At 34.0% G+C, this 23413-nt stretch overlaps 1 protein-coding gene, 4 non-coding genes and 2 pseudogenes across 9 annotated transcripts; 2 read left to right on the top strand and 5 right to left on the bottom strand.

Moving 5' to 3' along the window:
• Positions 1-6: 6 nt before the first annotated feature.
• On the bottom strand, positions 7-22105 carry NOP58 (NOP58 ribonucleoprotein). 5 transcript variants are annotated; one of them, XM_025039338.1, is made up of 16 exons: positions 22035-22105; positions 21826-21918; positions 18872-18948; positions 16955-17007; positions 13621-13742; positions 11801-11937; positions 9942-10006; positions 8917-9051; positions 8021-8166; positions 7298-7424; positions 5531-5694; positions 4652-4786; positions 4353-4414; positions 2916-3049; positions 894-1027; positions 25-282 (listed from the first exon to the last, which is right to left on the bottom strand). In XM_025039338.1, the coding sequence occupies exons 2-16, from the start codon at positions 21868-21870 to the stop codon at positions 232-234; spliced, it is 1587 nt and encodes a 528-aa protein (XP_024895106.1). In that variant the 5' UTR covers positions 21871-21918; positions 22035-22105; the 3' UTR covers positions 25-231. The 5 variants fall into 5 exon arrangements, with proteins under 5 accessions (XP_006921426.1, XP_006921427.1, XP_024895108.1 ...); XM_025039339.1 differs by having other exon boundaries at positions 22026-22043; XM_006921364.3 differs by lacking the exon at positions 22035-22105 and having other exon boundaries at positions 7-282; positions 21826-21870.
• On the top strand, positions 595-713 carry LOC112470669 (annotated as a pseudogene).
• LOC112470444 lies at positions 7067-7150 on the bottom strand. Its single transcript, XR_003043012.1, has one exon. It is a non-coding gene; the product is annotated as a small nucleolar RNA SNORD11 (small nucleolar RNA).
• LOC112470445 lies at positions 7882-7965 on the bottom strand. The gene has a single exon (XR_003043013.1). It is a non-coding gene; the product is annotated as a small nucleolar RNA SNORD11B (small nucleolar RNA).
• LOC112470674 lies at positions 13297-13415 on the top strand (annotated as a pseudogene).
• Positions 16773-16857, bottom strand: LOC112470441. Its single transcript, XR_003043009.1, has one exon. It is a non-coding gene; the product is annotated as a small nucleolar RNA SNORD70 (small nucleolar RNA).
• Positions 17515-17596, bottom strand: LOC112470442. Its single transcript, XR_003043010.1, has one exon. It is a non-coding gene; the product is annotated as a small nucleolar RNA SNORD70 (small nucleolar RNA).
• Positions 22106-23413: the final 1308 nt, after the last annotated feature.

Genomic DNA, 23413 nt, shown 5'->3' with positions numbered 1-23413 from the left:
ACTGCCTTAATATACAAAGAAAATATCTTTTATTTGTATAACAAACCCTAAGAAATGATGACATAAAGTTAACAGACTTGATGTCGACACAAATAGGTTTAAAAAGCTATAGATGAATAACCACTTTTTCATCCAATCTTTCCTCAATTATTTTTGGAGAGCATCTCTGGTGTATTCCTGACTGAATCTTAGCATGATGTATCCAGGTGACTCAATTATGACTTCTTTTCATTAGTCCTCACTATCTTTCTTTTTCTTCTTTTTCTTCTTCTTCTCTGGACTCTGAAAATAACCAATAAGAATGCTTTTGAAAAAGCTATAAATGTATGGGTGATTAATAATAACTTTTCCTTATAAAAAGCAAAGTAGATCTATTTCTCTTGAAAACAAATTTGGGGGAAAATTAAAATTTAAAAATATAAAAATGAACTCTATGAAAGTGATATGTAGCAAATCATAGTCTCAATCCTACTCAAAGCAAATTAATTTGTAATAATATGAAGAAGAATATAGGTATTTATTATATAAATACAAAAATGTCATTTTATTTTTACTACCCAATAAGAAAACCACTTTTTAAAAAAATTGCCAGTTGTCTATGGCCATTCCACCCTGAACAAGCCTGATCCCGTCTGATCTCGGAAGCTAAGCAGGGTTGGGCCTGGTTAGTACTTAGATGGGAGACCACCTAGGAAGACCAACTGCTGTTAAGAGTATGTATGTATGTATGCATATATGTATATATATATGTATGTATCTACGTATGAATGAATGAATGAATGAATAAAGGATTGTAAGCTGACAAGGTCCTTGCAACCTGTGAGGTCAACCAAGGGTTACCTCGCCTAAAAAAAATTGCCTAATTTATTAGATAGAGTAAAATAAAAACATACAGGAATTGCTGTACTGGTGCACGGTTCTTCTTCAGAAAGCTGTTCTTCCTTAATGTGTTTCTTTTTGTCCTTCTTCTTCTTCTTCTTCACAGATGTCTCCTCTTCTTCCACCATTAATACTTCTTCTTCTTCAACTAAATAAGGTTAACATTGCATCAGAACTCACTCCCCACAAAACCTCTTGAATCTTAGGTTTTTCCTGTCATTCTGGTCAACCACCTAATGTTTATTATATAACCGTATAATTAGAAAGGTCCTTCTAACAGCTAGTTTAATACCATTAACTTTACAAACGATATAAAGCTCAGAGAGAAGTAAATGCCTCATGATGATGTAGCTACGTATAGAAATCAGAATTAAAATGGATCATCTCATCACCAAACCCAGTGTTCTTTTGGAGAACAGTCAATTATATTAGAAATTATTAAGTTTGTGCTCTGAAGTTAACAGTCCTGGGTTTATTCAACCTGCACTGTGACCCTGAGGAAGTTAAGTCATTTAACTTCTGTAAACCCAACTTCCTCATCTATAAAATTAAGTAATGTCCATCTCATTGGATTGTTACTAGGACTTAACGAGATAACACGCAATGTCAAGCACAATGCTTGACACAGTAGAACGAGGACTCAGTAACAGGTAGCTATTATTAGAAATTCATTCATCAAATACTCATTTTGTACCTACTACATGCCAAGCCCTAATCTAAATAACTAGAGATATAGCAAGGCACAAAAGAGATAAAAATCCCTGTTCTTATGAATCTTTTAGCAGAAGTGGAGACAAAAAAACAATTCACTGTATAATGTTTTTACACTGTAATCAGCGCTAAGGATCTGAGGAGGGCGGTACATGTGGACATTTTAGAAAGAATAGTCAGGCAAATGCCTAAAGAGGTAAGAAAGTGAATGATGCATATATCTTGAGGGAAAATATTCCAAGCAGAGAAGACCAAATGCTAAGGTTATTTTGGGAGAATAGAGTTCAGCAGATTCAAGGAACAGCAAGGAGACCACTATGGCTGCTACATCAAGAAGTGGTAGATATGACAGGTGGTTAGATTCTGGATATATTTTCAAAGTAGAATGAAGAGGATCTGCTGCCAGAATAGATTTGGGTTATAAGAGAAGATTCAAGGTTAAAAGCCAACGTAACCAAGTTTGCCATTTATAAGATGGAAGAAATTGTGGCAAACAGACTGGGAGTGGCAAAGATCCATGAATGTTAAGTTTAAAAAGCTAATTGGACATGTAAGTGAAGATACGAATCTGGAGTTTGGTGTTTTCAAATACTACTAATGGGTTTAGGGATCTCAATAAGGAAATAGTAGCATAGGAATTAAATAACATTTTCCTCATCTAGGGCAAGAGTCCACAGTTGCTGATTGGACACTTTTGACCACTGAGCTATTTAGAAACCAAAAATTAAACTACGCATTGCTTAAATGCTTGTCTTCCTAGACTAGCTGACAGGCAACTCAACATAGGTCCAGCTAATTGAGGGGGTGGGGGGCAGGAAGGAGGTTTCCTGCTTATCAACTCTGCAAAACAGCTTACTTCACTGGAAAGCACCTTTTAAGTAATGGCAGGCTACCCAATATGTTATCATCCTAGTCCATTCCATATAACATAAACAATGAAGAAAACTACTGCTCTATCAATTCTACACTTAACTATGTAACAAAACTATCTCAACTTATTTAGAAACTACATACCTTGTTCTCCTTCTATTTTAAGTTGATTCTCAAAATAATGTATTAAGTAGAAAATAAAGTTTTAGCACACATAGTATAATATGTAATTCCATATATTCAAAGAAATGCTTCTCATATTCCTCTATGAAGTCTAATAAATTTAAAAATATCTTAACTATTTCCAGAGAAGATGATGGCTTATTAAAATACCATTAGTTTTCAATATGGGTGGTTTCGCAATGAAGTTCAATAATACATACTTTCTCAAAACTTATGGAAGTCTGTACTTAAGGACTAAGAGTATAAATCACATTTAAAACATTTGAACTAACCTTTAACTTTAACCTTGGCTTTTTTTGCCTTCTTTTCAATTATTTCATCCTCTTTATCTACTTGTTCTATCTTGCGTTTTTTAGAACAGGTTGGCAGTGTGGAGTCACCAGACGGATCGTAAGTCTTTACTTCACTGAAAGAGCCAAAGACTTTTAGAAAATCTCTACAAATATATGCAATTAAAATAACTAAAGAGATTTAAAGGAAATGACATTAGATAATATTACATAAGCATAAAATGCTGTTTCATTTTAGGGGCTTTGGGACAGTTTATGAAAACCAGTAATTTCCAAAAGGTAAAGAGGTATCAATAATTTTCCAGGCAGGTCAATCACACTTCAAGAGAAGTGGTGAGCTAAATGAATTCTGATTTAGTAACCAACGTAGTAACTATGGTACAGAAAACTATTTAATCAGCATAGAGGAAAAATGGAGAAAATCTCTTTACGCCAAATTAATATACTAGAAAGTAAAAATTGAACCAATTCAATTTTAGAATATAAAGTAATTCAATGAAAACCAAACCAAAACAAAACACCTCAATCAGATATAATACAGAAGACTTCACAAGATCTCAAGAAGCAGAGGAACAAGATGGGCATACATATGAATAGTCTCTAAAACCCCCAAATTGCTTTCATTCTAACATAGCAGAAAAAAAAAAAAAATTGAAGTACTGAGTACTTAAAATGTGAACTAAATCTCATAATTGATGCTTTATGTGCATGTGTTTAAAGTCACAGCATAATGGTATGGGAATATTTTTAAAAGTGTATAAAACCAGCTAAGGAATGCTTTATTTCTTAAGCTGATTTGTAGGTTCGTGACTGTTTAACTCAATACATATGGTTTCTTTTCAGAATACAATGAAAAACATTTTTTTCCCTAAACGTGTATATTTACATATATATTTATAATTGAGATGTTACTATATATTGCTCTCCCTGCTCATTTATAGCGTAAGATTTATTATTAAAACTCTTAAGAATTATAAGATTTATAAAAGTAGAATTTACGGGTTAACAACTAGAAACGTTAATCTTTTAATTTTATAGTGAGGTCTGAATACTTTATTATGCGTCTCAGACATTTTTTAAACTTTTTTTGTCTTAAAAAATAGGTTTGTTAGATTAATTCTGAAGTTTAGTTCTGATAAATGGCAAACTATATCGGAACTATGAATGACAAATATTTACTACCAATATTTGCCAATGAACAAGCTAAATATTAAGAGTCAAAACAAATATACTACATGTATTTTTTACACCAATGTAAAAATATGTGTAGGATTAAAAACTAGAACTGAATATGAAAAGCCAATGGCAAAGAAAAAACTTAGGAGAATATCGACATGCTTCAGTTTACAATAAAAAACTGCTGTCTACAATTAACATTTAAATAAGCAGAAATTATTCATCCATCCTCCCCCAACTCACCTTTTATGTTCATATTTTTCAGCTTTTGCTAATGCCTTTCCTGTGCCACTTATTTTCCTTATCTAAGAAAAGAAAAAATAATTTTCTAAGGCATAATGTCTTTATAGTATATACTCTAATATAGTAATTCTTGGTAAATATAAAGAAAATTGTTAACAGCAGGCATAGAAAGAATGTATTAACCATACTAAGTGCATCATAAAACTGTTCAGCAAGTGAAATGAGTAAGTACATAAAGTACTCATAATTTATTAATTTTTAACAAGTAACTTTCGCAATAGGTTGAACGTGTATCTTACCCCTCTATCTTCCAAGGTCCTCAACCTGGCCTCTAATTTGGCTCTATTCTCAACTCCCATTGCAGAACTGGAATCTTCACCAAAAGCATCGTACCGGATAGCCAGAACAGTTTTGGCTGCCAACATTCGAGAAATCTAACAGAGAACCTGAAGTTAGTCATTCTAGGATTTTTAAAAAATCACAAATTAAAAAAGTATTATAAATCATAGCCACCTATCTTACCATTTGAATCTTTGCCACAACATAATGGCTGATTATACATAACTACCATCATTTAGATGGATGAAAAGATCTTTTAGTAGTTCATGTCTAAAACTAGTTCAAACTATTCTTTCAGTGCCCTCCTTTCGTTTCCACTCAGCGACACTAATTCTATACTGCGAGGTCAGCCAGAAAGTATAGCCCCCGCTTTTAAGCTCATTAACATTTTATTTTATTCAACTCTATTTCTCCCATTGTTCTGCTCTCAATTTTATGAAATTTTAGTTTCTATTAAACTACGTGTACTTTACAAAAGAACTTGAAAGTACTTAAGCCTGTTTCCTCATCTGTAAAATAAGAGACAACATTGCATAGGGCTATTATTTTTTATAATTCATAAATGTTGATATTAACTTGGTTTCCCGCCCACAGAAACTTTTGATGTGTCACTCACTCCAATGGGTGAATTCCAGGAAAATAATAACGCAGTGAAAGAAAGGCTTTAACAGGACCAATAATACTTCCTTCTAGTACACAAAATACTTTTTATTTAAAGAATTCACCATTCTCTACTTCACAAGGAAAAAAAAATAGATTTATTGCATACTATAGAGTAAGAGTAAAATGGGTTGTTTGTGAAGGAAAAAAAGGCCTACCTCAGGAAAACTGTAACTCACCTTTCCTTTGTGTTTGGGACTTGTCTGGCCTACAAGTGAAGCATGATAAATGAGACCGTACTTAGGGGTATCTCGTCTAGACTTTAGAGCTCTGAAGAGTGCCTTTTCTGCTCCAAGAATCTGAACTGTAGAAGCTGCATGTTTGGCCAAATTCAAAAGAGAGCCTTAAAAAGAAAAGAAGTTAATTACAAGAAATACACTTTCAAGCATTTGAAAGTTGCATGTACTAAACACAAGACCTACAGTCTAAGTATTACAGCCATTAGAGCAAACAAAAATCTGATGTAATGCAGAATTCTATGGTTTGGAATTCCCTAAAAATCCGGATGCCTCAGCCATTTGTGATTCTTTCATTAGCATCACAAGCAAAGGTTTATGATGACTATCTATTACAAACTGAAGGTTAAGCTTCTTTGATTTTACTTATTGCCTGAGAGATATGGTATTACTATTTTACATTCATTATCATAACACAGGATATAAACATAAACATGTTATTTACAGACACCCCTCAATCTAGCCCCCATTTTTTTGAGATGCATTTTGGATATCAAATATTCTACAATTTAAATAAAAACCCTCACATAAATAAATGTAAACTTATTAGAATATGTTGATAGTAGAACTATGATAAATTTCATACTTTATTTATCCCAGTTAAGGATGAGGAGATATAAGTACACTAATTAGGAATTAAAAGTTGCTACTGTTATTATTTGTTGCACAGCTTTTGTCAAATACCCCCAATATTAATGTAGTCACTTGACCACTAGGTACATGTTTAAAATTCAACAAACACACTTCTGCTAATCTCTGCATCTCTTGCTCCAAGTTTAGTTAAACATATGAAATTTTGGGTGTAGACTAAAAAAACCAGCCCGGATGATTCCAACCTTGCAGCTGAGGGTATCTGAATGGCATATCTGATCAATGAGGAAACTATTCTAGTTTAAATACTTTATTGTAGATGATACATTAAGATTCGTGATGAATTATTACGATATCTCCAGTAATATAATGAACCAGTACCTCTTTGTATTTGCAGGTATTCAATTACATAGTATTTTTTGTAGTAGCCATCTTTATAATATCATCATACACAGGTATTACATTGTCTAATAAATCCCTTACTTGAAATACTTTTGTATGTTAAATATATTAAAATACAAACTAGCATATTCAATAGCAAAAGAATCTCAATCAAGGGCATGTATAGTCATGCGTCACATGACATTTCAGTCAACACTAGACCACATATACGACACGACAGTGGTATACCATATAGCCTAGGTGTACAGTAAGCTATATCATCTAGGTTTGTGTAAGTCCACTTTATGATGTTTGTATAATGATGAAATTGGCTAACACATTTCTCAGAATGTACCCCATCGTTAAGCAGCACATGGCTGCTGTGATTTCTTAAAACTATTTAAAATTTAATCTATTTTTTTATTTTATAAAACATTAACCGATTTTATCCTCCTATATATACCTGATTGTTCTAATTAAGCATAACAAACTTCTGACAGTGGACAAGTGTCTCAGAAGAGGTAGTGACTTAAGATGCCTTCATTACCCAAAAGGAAATCAGGCATACAAATAAAAATCATCATTGAACACTTGGTCCTTAGTCCTTACTCGCACACCATCTACTTCTATTTATTACCTAAAATTTCTTTTAATAACTGTAGTTTAAAGATTTTTAAAAATCCTAGTTAGAAAACAACTCTAAATACCCATGTTCACAAATTACATTAAAATCATCACCTGCATGAGCAATAAGCCGTGCTCCAACTAATTCCCCAACCATGACTGTAACATTGGGTGCAATGGCCATCATTCGATTTTGTAGGTATTCATAGAGCTGGGTTCTATATTCTGAGATTTCAATCACCTAGTATAAGGAACAAAATGAATAACTCATAAATGGTTAAGAGTAAAAACAGTATAAACTTCATACACCTAAAACATGGGAGCCCTGCTTAATTATCATAGAGCAGCTTTGCAACCCCGGGAAAACAAATCATTCTTTGCCTCAATTTCCTATAATAGGGTTGGTGTGAAGATTTTATTAGGTAATGTAAACAGGCTAACATACTATCCTAAAATGTTAGCCAATATTACTTTAATTTTTAAAAACCTCCAACAATTAGATATTTGTGCCATCCTTTTTAATTCTTATATAGCTAGCTCCAAATCACTACAGGCTATAAACATAAAAGAATTAAATAACTCAAGGTATACTTTTTTACCTTCTTAATGGATTTATAATTCATTATTCAGACTATGCAATAATACAATTAAATTAAATTTAATTTAGTATAAATTTCCCCCTTTAAGCATAGAAATCAAGATGGCATCAGATGAGGTAGTGACTGAACACCTTCATTTATTTATCAGGTGAACAATAAGTTTAAGAATCATCACGGCCATCAGAAAGTTATTATGGAGCTGGTACCACCACAACTAGTTTCTCTATGTGTAGATTACCTGAGTGCAGAGATGTAGAATGTTGCATATATCTTCTTCTGAAACCTCTGTTCCCATAGATATCTCTGCAGCTGCTTTTACTTCTGCTTCAACTTCCTCTGGCAGTAATTCTGAAAGTTGGGCCGAGGCATAATTCTTTCTATCGCCTATGGAATGTTTGCAGAGGATGAGGGAGAATCACTCTTCAACAAATCATATAAAATCCACCAAACAGTCAAAAGAAATAGAGATAAGCCAATGAAAAGGGTGCCTAAACAAAACAAAAAGCGAACAAGTTTGACCTAGGAATTCTCCTTATGTAAAGGCTTGATTTTAGAGATTAAAATCTTTCTCTACCACTTCCTTCCAAAAAAAAGAAAAGCAAAAACCCCATGAAAACAAAACAAAATACCCCCATGAAATACTGTGATAGACAATTTGTAGCTAAGGCCATGAATTCTTGGGGTGATAATATAATACGAGCCAAGTAACTCATTCACTAATGATACTCAGGTCCCTCTAACTAATACTAATACTAACACTAATATTATTAGTATAGACTATAACACTAACAGTACAGATAGCAGTATTACTTTTAGTATTATTATTAATATACTTCAGGATATCTCCCCAAGTCTACAGTTGCCTGTAATGGCAAACCCACTATGAGAAACATTCATGTGAACATGAGAAGCCATTTCAAGAAAAACCAAATTAGAGAGCCATGTCCTGTTGCACAGGCCACCGAAATCAAAGTTAAAGTTAATTTTGTTTCTGAAATATAACAAACATTAATATGGTTACACTCCTAAAACCTAATAATACAAGTTGTAAAAGTTAAGAAAAAAATTATTATAACTCATGTTTTAGGATGCGAATAAATTACTTTCAATGCCTTAAAAGATAAAGTTACTCACCAACTTTCTGTAAACACTTGCAGTATGTTAAGTTATCCGAAATAATTTTTCCTAATTCAGGGAAATGCCAGCCATACCATTCTCTACACCGCATAATATAGTTGTTTAGTTCTTTATCTAAGTCATCCAACAAGGCTGCGGAAAATTAAAATGAAAAATAGGAACTTAAAAGTTTTAAAGTGTGGCAAAATATACATAAAATTTACCACTTTAACAATTTGCAAGTGTACATTTCAGTGGCATCAAGTATAATCACAATGTTGTACAATCATTAACACTATTCATTTCCAGAAATCTTTCATCATCCTGAACTGAAACTCTGTAGCAGTTAAATAAAGCCCCATCCGCAACTCCCCCCAATCCCTGGTAATCTCTCCTACTTTCTGTCTCTATGAATTTGTCTATTCTAGGTATCACACAATATTTATCTTTCTGTGTGTGACTAATTTCACTTAGCATAATGTTTTCAGGATTTGTCCATGTTGTAGCAGGTATTAGAACATCATTCCTTTTTAAGGATGAACATTTCAATGTGTGCATATACCACATTTTGTTTATCCAGTCATCTGTTAATGAGTACTTGGCTTGTTTTCACCTTTTGGCTATTGTGAATAATGCTGTTCTAAACAACAGCATGTAATTATCTGAGTAATTGCTTTCAATACTTTTGGATATATGTTTCACCAATGCAATGGCCATTTAAAGGAATTTTTAAAATTGGAAATTGTTAAGACTCTGAAGTTTCCAAAAATCACTTAATGGGAGAATGACCTATTATAAATAAAGCCCAGTGAAAAAAGCAAAATGAATCATTTTACCTTATAACTCATATTATCTTCAATTAGTCAAATTATAGGTAGTTTTTCTTTTTTCTATTGAGTTTTCCTAATTATTTATTTTACTTATTTATTAAAATTCTAGCTAATCTCCTTTCGTTTCCTCAACAAAATTATAAAAGATAGTTTTAATAGTAGGAAAATACTATGCAGAATAGACAGAATAGATCGCACATGTTCTATACTTACAAATTGCCTGAACAATCATTGTATCCACTTTATCAGCGCTAAATTTCAATCTATATCGGGACAAGCTGGGGAGAAGTGGGAAAATAGGAAATTATTAAGATAGCATCTATAAAAAACATATAATTAACATCTTAAATACTTTTTTTTACCCGAATCCCTCCCTCAGAGCCACATTGTTTTATTTTTATCTTTACTACATAGAAAAAGCAGTTGAAGAATATTCAAGAGCAGAAAACACACATTTGAAAAAAAAATACATCTGTCCTGTTGCAAGTTGGGAAAAACCTATAGATCTGTAACATTAATTTATGAATGACAACTAGAATAATGCTGTGTAGTACAGGCCATACTGGTTCACCGACAATTTCTGCAGCATATTAATGCTTTATACCAGCAAGTAAGAAAAAAATGCAGCACTGCAACACTTGAAAACAGAAAGCCACGGAGGAATAACATTGTATATAAATTGGGGTTACTTCATCTTGGCACTGTTAAGATTATGGGCCTGACATCTTTCTTGTGGGGGGCTATTCTGTGCATTTCAGGATGGTTAATATCCCTGGCCCTTACCCATTATATGCTAGTAAGAGACCCCACCCCTAGTTGTGACAACCAAAAATATCTCTACATACTGCCAAACATTCTCTAAGAGATATCTGATTACCCTTGATTGAAAACCGCTGCTGTACACAATGCCAATCAATCACAAGTTTGAATCTTGATCCAGTTTAGCTATTTATTCTCTTAGAAATGCTTATTATCAAGTTCTTCCCGACTTTGGTGCATTCTGCTCATCTAAGTCAGCACAGCTTTAACACTGCCATCAATCTATGTTCAATATTTTTTGTTCAAATGCATAGAATTTTACTATATTCTTTTAAATATAAATTTAATGTCTTTTTTTACTGTGTTAATTTTTTAAGGTTGTTATTGATAATGCTCTGGTTACAAAGTTACATAAGTTTTGAGCAGTCTACCCTGAATCTTATTTTTTCTTCATAAACTCTGTTACTTGTAGTGCAGCTTCGCAGAATGTTAAGCTTTTCAGGAACACATATGTTACACTATAGCAGAAATGCCTGTTCTAAAAATAATAGGTTAATGTGCTTTTACCTTATTACAAAAATGCAATAAAAATCAAAGTAAAACAAGCAACACACACAGAGAAGAGACCATAGCAGATGAGAAAATTTGGGAACATGGCAAGTAGATAGTGGAACAGCAAATGATTTAGCAAAGAAAAGAAAAAAATGAACAAGAAAGAAATCCCAAGAACTGTGGGATCCAACACTAGAAGAGTAGAGAATGCTTACGGGGAGGTTTAGAGTCAAAGCAATAGAACAAGAATGCCTGGATTCAAATCCTGTCCTCCTCACTAGCTGTTTTGGCTTTGGGCATCAGTTTCCTCATCTGTAAAATGAGGGTACTACTACTACTGATTGTTATGAGAATTAAATTATTAGGTGTGACATGCTTAGCCCTTTTCCCATTTAGGAAAAAAAGTACAGCTCGCTGCTAGCCTTAACATCAGGCGTAGGAATACTACGTTTTCTAGGATTTGACATTTTCAGCGACTGAACTACTAAAAACAGAATACTATATAAATAGAACGATGTCATTTGTTTCCTAAGACTATTGATATACTAGAACGGTAAGAAAATAATAATAAAAGCAAGGTATTTTGTGGCAAACTTTGGGGGTAAGGTTAGGACTGTAACCCACGAGTTATCTTGGGGTAAATGTTGCAACCACAAGTACCACCAGCGAGTATTCTCGGGGCAAATAGGAAATGGGTTAGAACAATGCTAAACAACTGTTGATTAAAAATTAAGCTAACTTTATTTTTTAGTAAATCTCACCTGTGCGCTAATCCAAGACACATAGCTGCCATTTCACGTGGTTCTACCCCAGGGATTAATCCATCCATCTGTGAACGAATTCCTCTCATAAGCTCATTAACGACAGGACTATGGATGCAACTGAGATTGAGCTTTTCCTATAAAACCAAGAACACTTGCATTAGAAATATAAGTTTCCTAAAATAATTTAAATATTCAAATAGTGTTCATTTAAACATCTACATTTCTCAGTTTCATAAAGAGCAATTTCTAGTGTTCTTGGGAAGCACACCTGAATATCCTGTTGGTAGAAGTCAAAACTGGTATAAGCTTCCCGGAAGACAGCTTGTCTATATGAATCAAAAGCTTTAAAAAGATAAATACAATTTAACCCAGTAGTTCTGTTTCTTTTGTTGGTTTGAGGGTTCTTTTACTACCTTACGTTTAGATTCTTTTAAAAATCATAAAGGTAATATACAGATCACAATCATTAATACTATAAAGGGAACTGAATAAAGAGTAAAATGCTGAGCCTTAAGCCCTTTATCTATAAACAGTAACTGTTAGCATTCCTTAAATACTTCTAAATATATACGTGTTAATATGTATGTGTATATACACACACAAATCATAGTTTGTTTTTAAACATCCAAATAGGACAATAAATTTTGTTCACGCTTTCATTTGTCACACTGCATATAATAGTTCATCAAATGCATATAATGATAGGCACACAAATGTATATAGTGCATCATGTTTAAGAAACATATTTAGGATGTATGAGTAATATTCAGCCGATGATTTATAGAGTAACTGAAAAGAAAAAATTAAAGATACCCACAATCCCACCACTCAGCAATTTGCTCTTCTGTGCATATGTTTATTATGCTAAAATTTAATGTTTTTCACAGAAAAATACAAACTAAGACTTGTGGGCAATTCAAAGGATAAAGACAGAGACTGACACCATCACGGGAAACTTCATTACCTGACCATATTAGAAATAATCTATTTAAGCAAACTTCTTAAATTCAGAATCCTGGTTCAAAAAACCCTCAATCTTCTTTAGGGCTTTCCTTCCTAAAAGACCTGGACATAATATAATCCTTACTTCAAGAATCAAAGATCAAATTATCACAAACAACTGGCTATCAATTTGTTCTGTTTTTTCAAGTCTGGGAGCTAGCTTTTCTAGTTTTCCACCCCACTCTAACTTTATGTTTAACCTCTAGCAACTCTACCCCCGACTAAAGTTTTCTAATAAACACATACACTAAAAAGAAAGCTCATGACTCCATGTGTGTTGGAAATAAGTGGCTAAACAAAAATATGGCAAGATATACACAAAGTGTTAACAGACTACTTCTGGGTGGCAGGGCTCAAGCTATTTTTTTCATCATTTTTTGTGTATTTGTATTTTCTACAATCAACATATATGCTTACTTAGTCCCAATAATCATATTAGAAATTAATTATTATGTAGCTTAGGGGAAAAAATAACAAGTATGAGAATTTATGTCTACGGCCATGCCACCCTGAACAAGCCCCATCCCGTCTGATCTCAGAAGCTAAGCAGAGTCAGGCCTGGTTAGTACTTGGATGGGAAACCACCTAGGAAGACCAGGTGTTGTAGGCGTAAAAAATAAAAAATAAGAGATTGTAAGCTGACAAGGTCCTTGCAACCTGTGAGGTCAACCAAAGGTTGCCTCACCTAAAAAACAAACAAACAAAAAAAGGAGAGAACTTATGATAAACAACTTATTCCAAAGGCTGGGTTTTGTAGCCACTATGCTGTATGGTGGGCTCTGATCAGTAGGCATGAAAGAAAATTGTAACTTTACCTTTATGACCCCTCCTAGTTTAGCATCGGCTACAGCCAAAGGTTCATGGGCTTCTTTTACTATTTTCTTCAGAACTTTCTTCAACTGCTTATTGATTTTGCCCTCCATCAGAGCTGTGAATGCTTTTCAGGAAAAAAGAAAACAAGAGTTTAGATTCTTTTAAATTCTTAAAATCTTAAAATCTAAAAGAATTTAGATTCTTTTAATTCTCAAGAGCTTAAGATCTTAAGAAAAAAAAGTTCCTTTCAAAAAGGCTGAATTTAACATTACTTCTGAAATGATAAATGTAAAAATGTTTTACAAATTACACATTTTATAATCTTCTGATTTTGCTTTCCTTATTTCCACTCCAGAACAGGAGTTAAACTATATATAACATTCTTTTTCCTATGCCACCTGAACTCGGAGCTAGAATCATAAAATGCTAGAAGCAATCTATTTTGGAATGGAAGAAAACAAACAAAAAAAACACCACTTGCCTGATGTTCTGAATTGTAAAATACCCTAATATCCCTTTAAGACTGTTAAAAGGGAGTGTATTCATTTTGAAGGATCTATTGCCGTGTAAGCATAACTGAGTGGGGCTTTATCCTTGCTAATCCCTGATCCAGAGGTATCATCAAGCTTAAGCTTGTAAATCTCCAGTGATACAGAACTTACCACCAAAGGCAGCCCTATTCAATTTTGAGACTGCTTTCAATTTGGGTAAATTCTAAATTTTCTACTTTGTAACTCATACTGGTCTTTAGGCCTACACTTACATTTTTCTGTACCCACATGGATTCATGGACTCATGGACTAAAAATTTCTGATATTTGTCTGGGTTTTAGCTGAGTTTAAAGTATGCCTGGCAGGAATGAAGTCTGTCATCGTTTCTAAGGCCAAGCATTTAATCAGCCAGATACTTGCTCTTCCCTCCTGACCACATCTCCATCCATTTGAATTACAAGTCTATTTTATCTGTTATCCGGGAAGATGAAAGGTGAAGACAAAAACCATCTGGCAACCACATAGCTCTTTCAGAGATCTCCACACTCTGAGAAGCTAAGATTCAAGCTATTTTTGTTGGGTTCTAACCTTTTACATTTTGTACAACAACAATGACTCCTTATAATCTACCTTTCTAATAAAAGTTGTATTTTAAGTTTTTAATGTTTCATAATTAAAAACTTATTCAACCTCCTGCTCTTCTCAATCTTCTATATCATCTACTTTTACACTTTGACCTAGTTTGACCTTCATTTACCTTCCCTTTACCAAAAAAAATCTGTTTCTAATATGTATTTTTAAAAGATAGTAAACAGAGTTGGTGACAGGGATAGGGGGAAGCTGAGTCTTTTCTACTGATCATCTTTACTAGCTATTGTTCAGCACCTCCTAGTAGTTTCCTTCTCTTCATCCAAATGTAGGCTGGCCCCAAATTTTACTGTGGCTATTTGGAAGACTTGCAACTTGAAAATTCAACTAAAAGTAAAAATAAACCTCTCCATGCAAATGTCATATTTGAACTTCTGGGACCAATATAAATTATTAATATCATACCCCATCAGACTCTTAGGCTATAGGGTTTTAAATACATACTGACATCTTCAGCCACTGAGTTTTGATTCTGTTATGTCAAGCTTTGTAATAAGCAGTAGGAAGTTAAATTTTCAGGAAAGACTCTGTTCTTTTAATAAGGCAATGTTCAACTTTTTGGCTAAAAAAAAAAAAAAAAAATACGGGGGGGAGAGAGAGAGGGAGGGAGGGACGGAGGGAAGGGGAAAAAAGCATTGTAGAGGTTTCTATGACCAAATTCTTTCATTCGTTAACACAAAAATATTTATGTGCCACAATGTAAGGATTTGACAGTCAACAACATAGTCTCTGCCTTCCAGGAACATAGATGGAGGTTAGGAGTGTCAGAGGGTTCTCACCTAGTATGGTATTTCCCTCATTCATCTTATATTATTTTAAGGAATACCATAAGCTTGGTAGGAAAATGAGATATCTCTCAAGCCTGTTTTATCACCTGAAAAATAGTGATAACATTACCTACCTCACAGGATTACTTCAAGGATTAAATAATTTTGGATTGATGAGTAAAAAATCTGACAAATCACTGTGATCCATGGATTAGCTACAGTAAAAACCTGCTCCGTGATCGTGTAGAGGCTGGACCTGCCCATGCAATAGTTTAATAAGGACTGGTCAGAACAAATTGGGATAGGGCTACAGTGCCTTATATTTCCAAGAGGAGCTGTTAAAATCAGTCTATGTGAACACGTCCCCAAGTTGGAGAATAGCTAACACAATCTTGCTTGGGATTTCACCGAAATTTTACCTATATTTAATTTTAAGGCCGTGATGAACCAAACTATCAAAATAAAGTTCTTCAGCCAAAAGTATCACAGTTGTGCTTTATGGCTCTATGAGACTTTAATTACTAATGTACTGATGAAGATGGGGTGGCCAATTAATAATAATGTTTCCTAATTTTCACAAGAGAACTATACCCTTATCCTGTGGCTGATGAACAAAATTATCTGGGTCTGTTAAATTCTTGCCTAATTTTAAGCCATATTCTTCCTTATGGACCTTCATTTTCAAATTATACCACCAAGTAGTTTTGATTTGATATAGAATTAATGCAACTGAAAAATTTATGATTAGGGTTTATATTTGGCCTTTTTGTTTACCCCAACATTAAAAAAACCAACTGCCTACTGAAGCCAAGCCTAGTTAATAAATCCTATTTACTGTATGTCATGCCATCATGAGGACTAGTTGGAGGATATGAATCATCCATTCTTCCAAATCATTAAAAACCATGTCCCCTTTAGATAACTCATACCTCTCCATAATTTTTGTATTAAAACACATACACACACAAACCTGTTTTCCTAAAACTTTATTAAAATGTTGTGCTTTTTATGAACTAAAAATGCACCCTTAGAGAGCTGTTTTAATATTTCAACTATGAATCCTGGCTATTTTCAAATTATCCTTGGATTAAAATGATCAGAGAGCTGTACGCTTCACCACATTACCTTGGTCCCTTGTAGAATAGCTTTTACTGAATTGTGCTTTAGCATTATGCTGTTGGTTTCCACAGGGAGATCAACTTAACCACTTCTCAGCTCTCATCTCAGCCCTATGGTAAAAAAAGCTAACTCAATGTTGTCTCAGTGGTAGTGACGAATTTGTTAAATCACTTAAACTCAGTTCCAAAAAGAATACATCATTGACAACATTGAATAAGGTTAACTCAGGCAACTGAAGCAAACAATTTTTTAATAAGGATAACAGTGTCAAGATTAAAAACAAAAACAAGATAGGTAGTCTTCGACTTTACCTGCTAATGCTTCTGCTGTATCCTGAAATTTCTCAAAATGTTTTAGCTTCACTCTAGAATTAAGGAAAAAAAAAAAGTTATAGGTGTATGCTGACGTCTGCAATAGCTACAGGAAAGGGTGTTGTTTCCCAAAGTATATACGGATAAAAGAAACTTTCCTGTCATTGGGTATCGGCGTGCAAAATTAGATATTATTAAAATGACCAGTTTCTCTAAATGTTAGGCTAATAATATTTGACTATTATAGAGGATGTTTTATGCATTGAAAGAAGCATAAACAGCAAAGAGGTTTGCTACCACATTTAAACTACAAGAAAGATGCTGAACCTTAAAGATGCATAACCTCTGCTGCTTAAAGCTAGATACAAGATGTCTTACTATACAGCACAGAAATAGCCTAAGGTGTTAAGAGTCCATCTTATGTCAGGAATCTCATGACCTCTGATTTATTCATCTAGTACAAATGCCATTAAACAATAGCTTATCCTTATTCTCTCCTTCTCCATATACTCATGCATAGGATAACATCATCTTATATCAAAACAAATACATACATTTAATTCATTGTTGTCTCAGTGGTAGTGACGAATATTTGAGATCACTTACATTCAGTTCCAACAATACATCACTGACAACAACGAATCAGATTAACTCAGCCAACTGATGCACGCAGCCCTTTAAAATAAAAAACTAGTCTTCTGCTCTTTCTAAAATAGTGTTATCTTAAGCAAGGTTTTCTCAATTGCTCAGAGAACACCTTGGTAGCCCTTTAAATACATGCTTAATAGTACAAAGATTTAAGGAAAGCATGAATTTCATCTTATTCTGCCTCACCCTACACCCATTTGCACCCTTCTTAGGTGGCATTTGTTCATATCTCTCTACTTGCATAAATGCATATATAAATATGCAAGAAAACAGCAAAAATGAGATCACATTATATGAACTCTGAAGCACGGTTTTCTCAGTATATCATGGACCTCTCTCTAGGTCAACAAGAGATCTAGAGATACACAATTTATTCAACAATTCCATTACTGATGGACATTTAAATTATTAAAAAAAATATATTTTTTTGCCATAACAAATGCGGCAGCTCTGTATTTTGTTTCTCTAATTGTTTAGTATGACATTTCTTTGGGCTCAACACTCTTTTGTAAGCTTAAGTAGTTTCCTTCCATTGAGTTTTTATTAGCACTAACAAATGAATTATCAAATGTACCTTAGCATCCACGGACATAATCCAAATCTCTATGTATCAAAAGATTAATCCAGTTCCCAGGTCCATACTCACCAAATAGGATACTTCAGAACATGATTCACAGATGGTGAAATAGCTATCTCAGCTCTACCTTGAGGAAAAGCCAGCTCTAGCTCTTTTTCCTACCACTCATTCCCTAGGCTGGGCATCAGAAATTACATACAGAAATTACACTGTGTTTTCTCATCCAGAGATCGTGGGGAACTCAGGTATAACTTTCTAGGATTTACTACCTAGTTATTATTTCAGAGGGAGATAAGAGGTCAAAGTCATAAAGCATGAATAAACTGCAAATTAAGTTAAAAACATTGGAATATCACTTAGAGAAACTAAAAGTTAAACCAATCAGTAGTCCATGCTTTTGACAAATATTACTTTTAACAGAAATTTATACTTAATTCACAATCAACTTACATTTTCAAATATCTTACAAAACTGTAATTTTGTGGTGCTGTTCAATCTAGTCTACAACTAATATGAATTAGCTGAGGTAACCTATACTCCAAATGAGGAATTTAATTAGGCTCATATCAATACTATTCCTGAAATACATTTCAAAACAAAAAGTTATGAATATAACATTATATGAATCTCAAGAAAATATAAAAGAATCCCTAAATGTAAATTGCTAAATCCTGAGTTTCCAGATGACTTACATTTTATTTGCTTTTTCTGGAGTTTCAAATTCTTTCCACAAACTATCAACCTCTTGAAGTTTCTTCTCATTCAAAACCTGTAATACATATTTACATAATTTTCTTTAATTGACACAGCTTAGACATGCTACACTCTTTGAGTACAATTGTACATGTAAAATGAGGGTGGTAAAGCTATTTTTCTCTCTGAAATAAGGAACCAGTTTCCTTACTCTGCATACATTTTTGGTCAAATTATTAGCTCAAGTAGCACATTTAATAACTAGACAGAATTCAGATCTAGTTGGGGGGTCTTTGTTGAAAATTTTCTATTTTTAACTCCTTCAAAAAAACATTCACAGAACATCAAAAGACTTTCTTTAGAATATTTTTAATATGCCATTTTTTTACGCCAATTAAACTGACCTGCCACCAATTGTAAGATATCCTAATTTTCAGGGATGTTAAATATGAGGAAATATGCATTTTAGGATTGATCCTACCCTATCTTATTCTTGAGCAGTTGACTTATCACACAGCATTATTGGTGAGGCTGTAGAGAAATAACTTTTATTCACTCTTGATTTAAATGAAACCAACAGAACCTCTTGAAGGCAATTTGGTAGCATGTGTCAACATAACATACAGATATCCTATATGATCAATTAACTATTTTGTACAGAATAACTTTTTTTATTTACTGCTTTAATCACCCTAACATATTATGGATCTCTCTGAAATTAAGATACAATCAATTGTAAGATATATCCTGATGTAAGAAAATTAAAAATGCAAAGGAAAGGGGCACATTTAATCTGTGAAACAGTCCTTAACATTTAGGGATATATTGTTCCAAGACTTTTTGATAATCTATGTGATTTTATTTATGCATACTTAGAGTAATCATACCATATACTTAGCATAATGTGGACATAATTCTAGGTTTTAACATACGCCATCATTTATGCCCTTATTATTATTTAGGTTATTTCTAAATTTTCCCTATTATCCTTCAGAAAAAAAATATTTTTATGTATACATGTTGTATTTCTATAGAACTACTGGAGTTAATTGGTCATAATGGATATATGTATTTTATACTGACAGATGCTACCAAATTGCCTTCAAAAGATTCTATTAGTTTCACTTAAATCAAGAGTGAACAATATTGCCATTGCAGACAACTCCAATAAGAGGAAAAATAAGCAAAGTCAGTTTTTGGTTTTTGATTAGTATTTTATTTGTTTTCTCAAAAATAACAAGTACTTAACGTAAGTGCAAACAGAAATATATTTCCTGGCAAGGATGTGGATGGTGAAAAGGGAACCATGTGCACTGTTGGTGGGATTAAAATTGGCCCAGCCACTATGGAAAACAGTTGGAGGTTCCATAAAACATTAAAAATAGAACTACCTTATGACCCAGCAATTCCACTTTTTAGAATTTATCCGAAGAAACCCCAAAGAGTAATTCTAAAAAATATATGTACCCCTATGTTCATTGAGGTGTTACTTACAATAGACAAGATATAGAAGCAACCTAAGTGTTTATCGATAGACAACTGGATAAGATGCAATACATACATGCAATGGACTGTTATTCAGCTATAAAAAAGAATGAAATCTTACCATCTGCGGCAACATGGATTGAACCTAGAAGGTATTATGCTAAGTGAAATAAATCAGAGAAAGACAAATACCATACAATCTCACTTATATGAGGAATCTAAAGAACAAGATAAAACAATCACTCATAAATACAGAGAACAAACTGATAGTCATATGGGAGGGGGTTAGGAAGCTGGGTAAAGAGGAATAAACTGGTAGCTACAAAATAGTCATGGGGATGTAAAGTACAGCATAGGGATTATAGTCAATAACACTGTAAGAACTACGTATAGTGCCAGCTGGGTAGTAGATTAATGGGAGGAATCACCTCTTAAATTTATATAAATGTCTAACCACTATGCTGTACACCTGAAACTAATAATGCCAACTATAATTGAAAAATAAAAACAAAACAAAAAGAATATTTTCAAATGTCAGAAGAGAAATTTGGAAACCATAGTAGCTCTCCCACATCAACATTTTGGTATGTACCTTTCCAGACTTTCTACGTCCACGCCATAGTTTTTTGATTCACAACTAGATTCATACGATATATCTTACTTAGATTTTTTGTCTTATATTAGCATATATAAAAAAATTTTGGTTTTCCCTGCTCTATTCATAGGGCTCAGAAGAGTGCCTGGTATGTGGCCTGCACTTAATTTACCTCATTCTTTCTAACATCAACAGCATCTCACTATATGAATGTCTCATTGTTCCATCATTTCTGTGCTGATTAATCTTAACTTCAAACTTTCCCTATTAAAACGACTTAAACTCAACTTGATTATCACCAGTCCATATTTCTCCCCCAGCCTTCAAACTTGAAATGACCATTGCATTTCCACGTGTAGTAAGACATTGCAAGTTTCATACAGGTCAAATCCAACAATCTGTTTCTCTTCCCTATCATCACGCACCCATTTAAACCAAAAATCTACATTCAAACCTTTAGCCAATTGTCAGTTCTACCTTTAAAATTCTCCCGACATTCCCTTTCATTCCAACCTTAATACAAGCAATTTTGTCTCTAGATTAATGCGAAAACACTCTTGCTTTTTTTTTCTTGACCCCTCCATACCCAGTAATCTACTCTTTACACAGTTCAGCAACTTTTTCATAATCTGCAAACTTTTAACACGGCTCCTGTCCACCTCTTTAACTCAGGACCCGGCGTCCCAAACGGCGGGACCACGTGTTTACTGAAAAGTGCGCCTACCAGGCCCCAAGCCTCCCGCTTCCTTTCAGAGCAGGGAGAAATAAATGGTAAACACGCTATTCTGAACAGTGTTGTCCTCTCCTTAGGACTTTCATTCTCAGCTGCCCAACACTCGCCTTCCCTCTCCAACGGCTCAATTTCCCATCTACCTTAAAGATGGCGTAGCCGACGGACGTTTCAAACAGCACCAACATGGTGAGGCCGGATCAAGACGCTGCGCGGCCAGCCGCGAGCTCTTAAACCTGTGGAAAAAGAGAAAACTTGTGGCTCTCTGGTCCGCAGGGCCGCGTCGGGCCAAGCAAAAACACGCACGTCTGCCCACAAAAAAATCAGACCACGCTGCCTAAACCTTCCACACCGGACTGTATGCAGAACACGTGAACGCGCTTCTACTTCTCCAAGGACTCTGGGATGTGACATCATTTCCGACGCATTACGTGTCGCGTAGCAGGTCGTCACTTCCGCAATATTCCCGCCACAGGAGAGCAAGAAAATATCGCGAGATTTTATTGAGGCGCTAAACGAGTTTTTATGCGTCTCGATTGCATAGAAATCTGGAGGGGGAAAACTTTGCATTTATTATTGTTTTTTAAACGCCCATGTATGACATATTGAGAGAAATGCGGAGCTGTTTCGATGTCTTTCTCAGGCATATGGAATTTGGGAAATGCTAACGTTTAGACTCTACCCCTGCCTCTTTATAGTGTTTTATAGTATGCTTTATAATTTGTCATGGTTTACATAACAAAAGCCATCTGCTAGAGAATGGAATTTGTATCTTACACTTACTTCTATCCATATAGAGCATCACGTTGTGCTAGTCATGAAGTAGGATCTCATTAAGTAATTTGTATACATTTAATGAATGAGTATCCTCAAGAAGTTAAATTCTTTTCCTTGGCATCTAAAGCTTGCACTCTTTACCCAAAGGAAGTGGACTATTTATTCAACAAGGAAACTCTTTACTGGGGCATCTCCTAGTTGTCTTTGCACAATGCCCATTTATATAATCAACTCAGGGGTGCAGAGCTGACTCTAATTTTGGATTTGGATCTTGGCCAAATACACTGATTGTCTGATAATTCCCTTTTGCAAGAAAAAAGTAAGAAATTTAATTCTTTATTAAACAAAGTACTAGATCAAGGGGAGAAAGCACAAGGAAGTATAAGGATGAGAACATGGGAGAGTAGATAACACTGAAGGGCTTATAATTTTAGTAATGGCTTAACATGGTAAAATGACAAGGATAAAAATACAAAGTTCTGTTCTCTCTCCACCCCTGGCTCCATTTCTGTCCCAGCTAGAATATAAACTCCATGGAAGTTCATTGCTGAATCTCCAGTAATAGGCTAATATTTGGCACATAGTAGAGACTCCATAAATATGAATAATGAATAATTAAATGAATAGAATGAGTGAATGATGGGATTAAATTATTTCAAGGTGCTAAAAAGTACTCAAAAAGTACTTTTTGAGACCTCCTGATGTTAGCAAAAAATATCTTTTTGCTCAGAGACCTCCCATGTGCCTGGTAACTAGAAGGAGATATTCTAGATGGTAAACATCTTTCATATATTTGACAAATATTTGAATGTCTACTCTTTGCCAGGCATTCTTACAAGCACAAAACAGGCAAGTTTTTATACTTCATGGAACTTATATTCTAGTGAAAGTAAGCAGAAAATAAATATCTAGTGTATTAGATAGAACTAGATGCTATAGAGAAAAATTAAGCAG

Source organism: Pteropus alecto, unplaced genomic scaffold (genome assembly GCF_000325575.1).
Source record: "Pteropus alecto unplaced genomic scaffold, ASM32557v1 scaffold3, whole genome shotgun sequence".
Lineage (NCBI taxonomy): Eukaryota > Metazoa > Chordata > Mammalia > Chiroptera > Pteropodidae > Pteropus > Pteropus alecto.
Note: the sequence above shows the minus strand (reverse complement) of the source record. Positions and strands in the feature narration are given on the sequence as shown.

Coding starts and splice junctions, on each gene's coding strand:
- NOP58 (XM_025039338.1), bottom strand. CDS start 21,870: ATGTTGGTGCTGTTTGAAACGTCCGTCGGCTACGCCATCTTTAAG. Junction 18,949..21,825: donor TCGGCTACGCCATCTTTAAG/GTAGATGGGAAA, acceptor TATGTATTACAG/GTTTTGAATGAGAAGAAACT. Junction 10,007..11,800: donor TGTCTTGGATTAGCGCACAG/GTGAGATTTACT, acceptor ACTTCTCCCCAG/CTTGTCCCGATATAGATTGA.